General features: G+C 65.0%; 1 protein-coding gene across 4 annotated transcripts in view; it reads left to right on the forward strand.

Annotated features, from left to right (window-relative positions):
• Nucleotides 1-8,800, forward strand: part of TRAPPC9 (trafficking protein particle complex subunit 9) — a 670,396-nt gene extending 661,596 nt beyond the window's left edge. For all 4 annotated transcript variants that reach the window (XM_059901771.1, XM_059901770.1, XM_059901769.1 and 1 more), the window contains 2 exons: nucleotides 7,184-7,404; nucleotides 8,044-8,800. In XM_059901771.1, the coding sequence (XP_059757754.1) occupies nucleotides 7,184-7,404; nucleotides 8,044-8,211 (389 nt within the window). In that variant the 3' untranslated portion in view covers nucleotides 8,212-8,800. The remainder of the gene's footprint in view (nucleotides 1-7,183; nucleotides 7,405-8,043) is intronic.
• The last annotated feature ends 445 nt before the right edge of the window (nucleotides 8,801-9,245 follow it).

Consider the following 9,245-nt stretch of genomic DNA (forward strand, 5'->3'; position numbering starts at 1 on the left):
GCTCCTGTCACCAACAAGACTAATAACAGTGAGAAGCGCAGCGGGCTGGTGCCCGCGGGGGAGGGCGAGGGGGGCGCCTGGGTGCAGAGGGCAGCGCCAGGACAGGCCCCTTCCACCGCGCTCTCCACCTGCTCCTGGGCTCACGTGGGCCCGGAACCCTCTGGAGTGCAGTGGGCATGAGAGGTTGGCAGGTCCCCAGGGCGGTGTCTGCCTGTGTCCTGGGCACCGAGAAAGGCCGGCCCCCTCCAGGCGCAGCGTGCAGTAGGGGCGGCATTTGGCGAGGCCAGGCGGGGGTCTAAACCGGCCCCGCATGGGAAAGCGGAGCTGTTGCAGCCCGTCCTGGGGCAAGAGGGGAGACCGAGGCTGGAGGACAGAGCCGCCCCCTCCAGAAGCAGGACTCCAGCCCCCATGCCGCTGCCAAGCCCTGGATGACGGGCACTCCGTCGGGGCAGCGTCTGGGGCGGGCCAGAGGCCCCGGGCCCCGGCAGCCCCATCGCTTCCCGGACCTCAGCCTTCCGCTCAAAACCCGCTAAACCCGCCCCTGTTCTCTCTGCCCTCCAGGAGCACATGAGGGTGGGGGGGAGGGGCTTGGCCCCGTGCGGGGCACCGGGGAGGGTGGGGGGGAGGGAGTGGGCAACGGAAGACTCGCCTGACCTCCTGGTGGCGCCTCGGGGTGCGGGCACCGCCCCTTGCTCAGCGCGCTCTCTCTGCGTGAACCCCCACCCGAACCCCCGCCCACTGGCCACAGGGTGGCTGCCCTTGGCCAGAGCGCAGGCTGGCACCGCCGGCTGCCTTCCCCCTCGTGCCTTCCTCGCCAGCGTGGGCCCCGCAGGCCCTTCCCTCGTCGTGCCTTCTATTTATAGCATGGGTTCCTGCCAGAGCCTGTCAACGTGCTATAGCATAAACGTGGCAGCCGTTTCAGGAGCCATTCTGGGCCAGATAAAATTAAGTCCGTGACTCTGGCTGGTATTAAAAGTGAAGGAGAAGCAGGGCCGGGGGCGGCGGGAGAAGATGGACTGTGGCCCAGTTTAACACTTTGAGGGAAGACTAATCCGCTCCCTGGAGATTTCTTACAATATGAGATTCTCCCGCATAAATAATCTCCTCCATGAAAGCCGGGTCTGCGAGTGAGGACCAGAGCCGGGCAGTGGCAGCTTGGTCCTAACGTCCTCTCTGCAGGGGCGCTTCGGGGACGTGGCCCAGTCCCCTCGAGTCCCAGGGGGCCCGAAGGGGGCAGGGCACGGCCGGGATTTGAGCCCAGGTACCCCAGCCCCAAAGCCCACTCACCTACTCCTTCATTCATCCACTCATTCACTCAACAAATATGAACTAGAGGAGTGCCTGCCTGGCCTGGGTGTTGGGGCGAGGAGGGAGGGACACACAATGGTTAACAAACAAATGGGTAAAGAAGAACTTCAGATAAGATGTTGAGGGTCACGAGAAAATGAAGAGAGTGGAAGAGTGACGGGGCAGGAAGGCTCTTTACTGTGTGGTCAGAGACAGCCTCCCTGAGGAGAGGGCCAAGGTGGTGCGAACAGCAGGTGCAAAGGCCCTGGGGCAGGGATGTGCTGGGCCGGCTGGCGGAACAGGGAGGAGGGAGGCAACGTGGTTGGAGCGTGTGGATGGGGGAACCTGGCTCAGGGCCGTGCAGGGCCCTGGAGACCAGGGTCAGTGGCCGTAATGTGATCAAAACTCCCTCTTATTCTGGGACCGGGCAAGGGGCGAGCGAGGACGTGACAAGGTGGGACCACGGTTCACGCCGCTGTGAACCGTTGGCTGCCGTGCGGGAAGCTGGCCTGGGCTAGGATGGAGTGGGTCGGGGCGGAGATGGGGATGGCCGCCGGGCGGGCCGGTGGGCTGGGTGTGGGTGCCCGGGGAACACCTCAGTGTGACCTCCGGGCGCCAGGCGGGCCTGCCGGGTAGGGCCCCTTCTGCACGGAAAACCCTGGGGAGGCGGGGTTTCAGGGAGAAAGTGGGAGGGTTTCGTTTGGGCCAGGTTAAGGGTGAGACCCCGCTGGACACCTGGGCGAGGAGGTCAGTGCTGCCCAGAGGAGCCGACGCCTGGTTGCGGCCCTCACTGGGTCCTGAGCCCCTCCTGCTCGGTCCTGCAGGGTGGCCCCCTTTCCTGTCCAGGAGCCCCTCCCACCTGGAGCTGCTGGAGGGCAGGGCCACATCCAGGGTGTTCCACAGACGCTCGTTAAGATAACGAGTGCTGTGGCCTTGGCCTCGGGCCTTGGGTTTCAGAAACTGGGGGCTTGGGGGCAGGTCGGGCAGAAACGAACCCCAACCTTTGAGCACTTCCCTTTGGCGCTTTTCACAGAGAGTGTGACACTCGCTGCGTTTCCAGATGAGGGACGCAGGCAGGGTTCAGACCGCGCGGTCCACCCGCCCTCCCCTTGGGCCTGGGAGGCGGCGGCAGCTCTGTGGTCCCTGAGCGCTGCCGGGTTGGGCTCCTCAGCCACTCTGACAAGTGAGCGCCAGCCTAGTGGCTGAGAACAACACGAGCTACTACCCCACGGTCCTGTAGGCCGGTCTGAGAGGTGGCGGCAGGCTGGGGGCTGGGGAGACCCCGGTTCCCGCCTTCTGGGCTCCAGGGACGCCTGCACCCCTTGGCCCCGTCCCGTCTTCAAAGCCAGCCGTGCAGCTGCTCGCAGCCTCCCTCCGCCACCACGGCCACGCAGCCTTCCAGGCGCTCTCCTGCCCCCTCTTGCCCTTGTAAGGACCTTTGTGACGACATTGGGCCCACCCAGGTACTCCAAGATACTTGCCGCCTCAAGGTCCTTAACTGAACGTCACCTGCAGAGTCCCTTTGCCGTGTGCGCGAACACGCTGCACGGGATCCAGGGATTAGGACGTGGACATCTTTGGGGGTGTCATTCTGTCTAGCACACCACCCCCTCTGGCGGCACAGACTCAGGGTTCCGGGAGCTTCTCGGGGACAAGGCTGGACCTCACAGAGCCAGAGTTCTGTCTCTCCCGCCCACCGCTCCCGAGGAGCCCCCAGGTCGAGGTCCCCCGTGCGCAGCTCCCCGGCAGCCTGGGGGTCAGGAGATGGGCTTCCAGGCTGGGACCCCCCCCCCCCCCCCCGCCTCCCCGGGGGGGTGGGGGGCTGCCTCTCCGCTGAGGCTGGGACGTTCCAGGTCGCGATGTGGCCCACCTGCAGCTTGGCTGTGGGTCTGCATCCCTCCTGGACAGAGTGGCCGGGAGAGGCTGAAGGGACTCGTCCTGCTGCCTCGGTCCCCTCTGTCCATCGCATCAGCGCCGTGCTGGTCGCCTTTCCCCACCAGCGTTCACGGCCAGCCTGCGGGTGAGGAGCGGCCCTGGAGAAGCTGTATAAATGCAAAGCGTCCTCCTCGGCTGGGGGTTAGAGCTGGTCAGGGACCTGGCCCGCCCTGCGCATTCTCCGCTGCCCAGGGTGGATGTGAGCGTAATGGTGATAATGATCCAGCCGTCCCGCTGCGCTGCGGCCGCTGTGTGCCCCGCCCCCTCTGCGTGCGCGTTTCCAGTTCTCACAGAACCTCTCTGAGGTGGGCTTTCCTATCAGCCCTTGTAAAGGTGAGGAAACTGAGGCTCAGAGAGGGCAAGCGGGGGGGAGTCAAGGAGAAACTACTCAAAAGTGCGCAGCAGCAGGGATCCCTCCACCCCAGCCTGGAGACGGGCAGGGGGGTCACCACCCCAGGAAGTGGACAGTGGCAGCGGCCTGACGGGCCGACCCTGGAGGCCAAGGGGCAGCAACTAGACCCCGCACACCCAGACATCAGACCTGGGGATCCCACGGGGGTCTTAACGAGCCCACCCTGGATGCTGCGGGAAGGCTCCCAGGGTGATTGTGAGGAATCCTCGGGGCGGGGAGGCGCCAGCTGCGCGGGACACACTCGGACTGGTGTGCCCACGCCCTCCCTGCAGCTGGCCAGCCTGCTGCGGACACAGAGGGAGTGCTAACCCGCCGTCCCTGGCAGGGGCCCCGGTCTGGCGATCGAGTGGACGCGGCGCCCACCTTCCCCACCTGAGGGCGGAGGGGCCGGGCCAGGCGCCCCCCGGGGACGGTGGATGGGAAGTCGAGCTGAGCCCTGCACGTGCCACAGGGCGGCTGAACTCCCGGCCGTGCCGCGATTTAACATGTGGTTCTCATTCCTCTGGGCAATTTAGAAACGGCTCCGACACAGCTTGCCTTAGAGAAATTTTTAATTATTTGTTCCCTGCTCCTTCCTGGTGAGTTCTGTGACTCTCTGGTGGACGGCTGGGGCTTCTCCTTGCTGGTCTCAGCTGCTCCTTCCAGCCTGGTGCAGCGGGGCTTCCACGCGAGAAGGGTCCCCTCTCCCCAGCGTGGGGCGCAGCTGCCCTGGTCCAGAGTCAGAGAAGCAAATTCACTGCAGCAAGGGGTGCGCTGGGACATGAGTGCCGGTGGAGTTACAACCCCCGACCTGAGCACAGCCGTCACGGTCACCGTCAACACTGTTATCTCAGGTGCATTTTCACTAGACTTCTCGCCCAGTACCCCGTGGGTCCCAGGAGAGGCCAGCCCTGGCATCCTTTTCAATTCAGGAAGCATGTCATATTCTCAGAGAAAACGGACCTCTGCTGTTTCCTCCCAGTGAGGGACGTGGGAAGGTTTGGTGCTCTCGGACCCAGGTTGGAGGTGCTGGAGCTGCAGGGTGGAAGGAGACATCTGCTTGCTGAGCCCAGAAAGTCGTGAGTTTGGCAGGCAGTTATTGTGGGTGCCAGGCATGGGTGTGGCGTGACCAACTCTCCCAGTGTGCCTGGCACTGAGGGGTTCCCGGGACGCAGAAGTTTCAGGACTAAAGCCAGGATGGATGAACCATGACAGTTGGTCACCTGTGACTGGGGACACATCAGGGAGCAAGACAGGTGGGTCCTGCCCCTCTTGAGGGTCGCCCTCCTCCCCGGGGAGGCAGACGAGGAAGCAAGCAGCTCTCCCCAGACTAGGGCAGGGCAGGCCTGGCTGGGTCCTCTGTCTGCCTCTGGGTCATCACCCCGGTTTTGCAGATGAGGTGAAGGAGGCTCAGTTCGGCAGAGGGCCTCCTCCAGGGAGAAGGGTTGGGGCAAAGCCAAGATCCCAGCCCGGCCTGCTGCTCAGCCAGGGGCCAGCTCCGTCCCCCATCCCTGCCACCCTGGCCTGACCTCGGGACCATGCCCCTGCCCCTCATTTAGAGAATGCCAAGGAAAGAGTCCCACTGGGAACCGTGCCCACAGCCTCATTTCCCCTCTTCATTGCCCCAGGGGCCAAGTAGAGCTGGGCATCAGGGAAGGGTTAAACGGGCACCACCAGGGGAGCTGGGGCTGCTCTTCAGATGAGCCCTGGGCCAGTGCCTGCGGCCCACGCGGCTCTCTACAAGGGAGGACACAGGGGGCAGAGATGCAGCGAGCCGGCCGCCCTCCGCCGATTTGCAGATAATCCTGTCTTCCCCTTCATGGAACCATCAGCCGAGGCTCTCCTGCACCTGCTCTCTCCACACGAGGCTCAGGCTTGCCTGGATGGGTTCATTGTTCAGCACGCATTACTGGGGCCCGGCCTGAGCAGGAGAGGGACCAAGGACTGTCATTACGCCCACTTCTCAGGTTTGAAAGAGGCCCAGGACAGAAGCCAGTGTCTCTTGTTCCTGATATATCCTCTCTACACACTCACACACACTCTCTCACTCCGAGCCCTGGATGTGCTATGGAAAGGTCAGCTGAAGAGATTCCAGCACTCCTTGGGGATATCCACCTGCCTTGGAGGGAGGGTCTGCATGGCCAGTCCAGGGCTGGCCACTCTCCAGACCCGTGCCTTCCAGGAACCCCAGTGAGGCGCTGGCCTCCTCCCATGGGCACCGAGGCCCCATAGCTGTTGGGCAGGAGGGTCTTCTGTGCAGTCGCCTGGTGTCTAGAGCAGTGTCAGTGACTTAGGGGGTGTCCCCGACTAGCCTCCACTGCGGGATGCTGGTAATGGCGGGGTCAAGGTTGAGACACACGTGACGAGTCCTTAAACAGCAAGGTGGGCAGGCGTGAGGAAGTACACAGGTGACACTGTCACATCATTACTCCTGGGCCTGCAGATGTGACGAGGCCAGGGCTCAGGGTCGGCGCTTGGTAGCCCCACGGCCAGTACCGTGTGGTGTGAAGTCCCATTGCAGGTCTAGGACCCCCTTCCCTGGCCTCCGTGGCCGGATCAACAAGCCGGTGACCTTCTGGTGTCAGGAAGGACCCTTACTGACCGTATCAGCATCCAGCACTGCCATAGCAAATTACCACAGACTGGGGGCCTCGAGACAACGGGGCTTGACTGACTCTCTCACTGTTCTGGAGGCTGGAAGTCCACATTCAAGGTGCGGGCGGTGCTCTGGGGCAGGATCCCCAGCTCCTGGAGCTGCGGCTGCGTCACTGCAGTCTCTGCCTCTGTCTTCACCTGGGCTCCCCTCTGAGTCAGTTTTCTCCTCTTCTGCCTCTTTTAAGGACACTTGTCACTCTCAAATCCCAGCCCATGCCTCGCACCCATGCTTGAAGGCGGGTCCCCTAGACTACCCACCCTGCCGTCCTGCTGGGGTGTCTGGTGGTCTGAGGAGAGTGGGGGTCACAGCACAGCCTCTCCAGTCTACCTGCCCCATCACCCCACCCCCTTGCTGCCCCTCGTTCCCTGTTCCCTGCCTGACGGGCGCTCGCCCTGCTCCGTGACTCCCAGACCTTCCCCCAGCTGGCGTCCCGCCTCCATGGTGCCCCAGGGCCACCCCGGCCCTCACTGCGGCAATCTGGGCGGGTCGCTCTGCGGGTGACTCGGTAGAGGCCCAGCCACATGCCGGTCGGCTCCTCGGCCCCGGCCTGTGCACGCTCCTCGCCAGTTCTTAGTCCCTCCCCTGGCTGGCCTCCACCTGCAGGAGCCCCTGGGGTCCGGGCCAGAGCTCAGCCCTTCCAGGCGGGGGCAGCTAGGAGGCCCTTCAGGACCCCCAGGTGACCCTGGGGCCCTCTCGGCCTCTCCAGCGTGGCACAGACCCCCCTGGGGTACAGCTCCGGCCCCGACACCTGTCTCCACTGGCCTGCACGTCGGGAGAGCAGGAACTGGGGCCCTTCATCTGTTTTCCAGGAGGCAGCCTTGGTGGGTGAAGGAGCGGGGAATGAATGAATGAATGGAGGGAGGGAGGCCGGCTGGGCGGTGCCCTGACAGTCTCATGCCTCGTGTCCCTCGCAGACGTGCTGGTGGATGGACAGCCCTGTGACCGCGAGGCGGCGGCCTGCCGGGTGGGCGACCCCGTGCGCCTGGAGGTGAGGCTGACCAACCGGAGCCCGCGCAGCGTGGGGCCCTTCGCGCTCGGCGTGGTGCCCTTCCAGGACCACCAGAACGGCGTGCACACCTACGACCTGCGCCATGCCGTCTCCTTCGTGGGCTCCGGCACCTTCTACCTGGACAAGGTGCGTGTGGCCCCGGTCACTGTCCCCTGTCCCACCCCTCCCCCAGTGGCAGGCTTAGGGGTTGGTAGACGTGGCGGCCTCTCTGCGTTGACCCTCGTCCCCCTGACTCGCCCTGAGACCTCAGACGAGTTCACGTCTCTGTCCCTGAGTCCTGGGAGCAGAGCTAGGATGGGGACACCGGCCCCCAAGGGTTGTTAAGGAGCCGAGACGAGTGTGTCGGGGGAGCGGCAGGGCAGCGTCAGATCTCTGTGCCACTGGCACCGTTGCCCTGGCCCACGTGGCCGGCTCCTCCCTGCTCGCGGTCACGGCACGCAGGCCCGAGGGGCTGATGGGGTCACGAGGCACAGTACTCATTCTCCACTTACCTGTTGAGATGGCGCCTTTGCCCCAGACACTCCCCACGCTCCCCGACCCCCAGACGGCCCAGGGAGGGAAGTGTGATTAGCGCCATCCTAGGATAGGAGCTGAGGCCCAGAGAGGTGCAGTGACTCGCCTGGGGCAGCACAGCAAGGAAGCCCTGGAGGGCCACGGGAGCAAGTGCTGGGGGCCCGCCCACGCCCGTATCTAGGTAGGTTCAGGGGTCTCCTGGAGGCTCTGGGGGTCCGCGCTGCTCCCGGCTGATGCCCCTCCTCCCCTCAGGTGCGGCCGTCGGGCCAGTCAGCCTGCCTCGGGGCCCTTCTGTTCCTCTGCACGGGCGACTTCTTCCTCCGCATCCGCTTCCACGAGGACAGCTCCAGCAAGGGGCTGCCCCCCTCCTGGTTCCGCCTGCCCAGCGTGCACGTGCGTGCCCTGGGGGCCCCGGCCTGAGCCGCTGCTCCCGCGGGGAGAGGTGACCAGAGCGCCCCCGGGCAGGGGACAGGCCTTTGCTGCAACTCCTGTCCACTCCTCCCACCCCTCACCTCCCCTCCTACCTGCGGCGTCCTCTCTGGGCTTTGCAGAGGCCCCCAGACTTGGCAGCCGTGCCCCTTCCCACACTGGCCATCAGGGATCCCCTGCAAGAGGCCACTGCTAGGGTGAATGCTGACCAAACCCCAGAGTGTGGCCCTGGGTCCCTGCACCTGTTCTGTGACCTGGGGTTCACAGCCCAGCCAGCAGGAAGAAGAGGTGAGCGTGAGGGAGGGGCACAGCCGGGGTGGGTCTGGGGAGCCTCCCTCGGCCTCCTCGGCCCTTGGAATCCCCCGAGGGCTGGCTTTTCTCCCAGGGGTCCCGAGGCAGCCCAGCCAGGAGAGATGGCACCGTGGTTGGCTCCAAGCCACCTGCCCCCGGTGGGTAGATGGTCACCTGTGTCAGCTGTTCTGGCCCCTGGGCTGGTTCCAGGCTGGGCTCTGGGGGGCCACGGCCTGTGTGTGTCTGCGTGTCGGTGGCAGATTCTCCAATAAAGGGCCTGCCTCGCTTCTCTGCTGGTCCGCCTGCATCCCTGCCTCTGCTGGTCCGGTGCGGTCAGGGGGCCGCCCCCCAGCTCCTCAGCCCCCAGCGCAGGTAGGGACTCCCACGACCCCACACAGCACACACGGCTGGTGGCCGGCAGGGTCGGGCCTGTGTCTGTCTGTCCCTGTGGCCCCCCCAGGCCCCTCCCATGCGTGTGCTCTTTGGGCCTCTATGCCGCCCCTCTCAGAACACCGTCTCGAGTCCCGCACCATGGTCCTCAGCCCCCGCGATGGCTCTGGCCATCTCGGCCTCTCACTTGCTCTCCTGAGGTCCACACACACTCGGGAAGATGTTTGGGGGTGACACACGCGTCCAGAAGTCGAGGTGCAGATTGGAAGTGGGCGTTCCGCAGCCGCCCTCGGACCCACCTACCCACCCACCGCGAGGGCTGCCTCGTCCCTACTCCCTCCTCG

The sequence above is a fragment of the Balaenoptera ricei genome, chromosome 17, assembly GCF_028023285.1.
Source record: "Balaenoptera ricei isolate mBalRic1 chromosome 17, mBalRic1.hap2, whole genome shotgun sequence".
Taxonomy (NCBI): domain Eukaryota; kingdom Metazoa; phylum Chordata; class Mammalia; order Artiodactyla; family Balaenopteridae; genus Balaenoptera; species Balaenoptera ricei.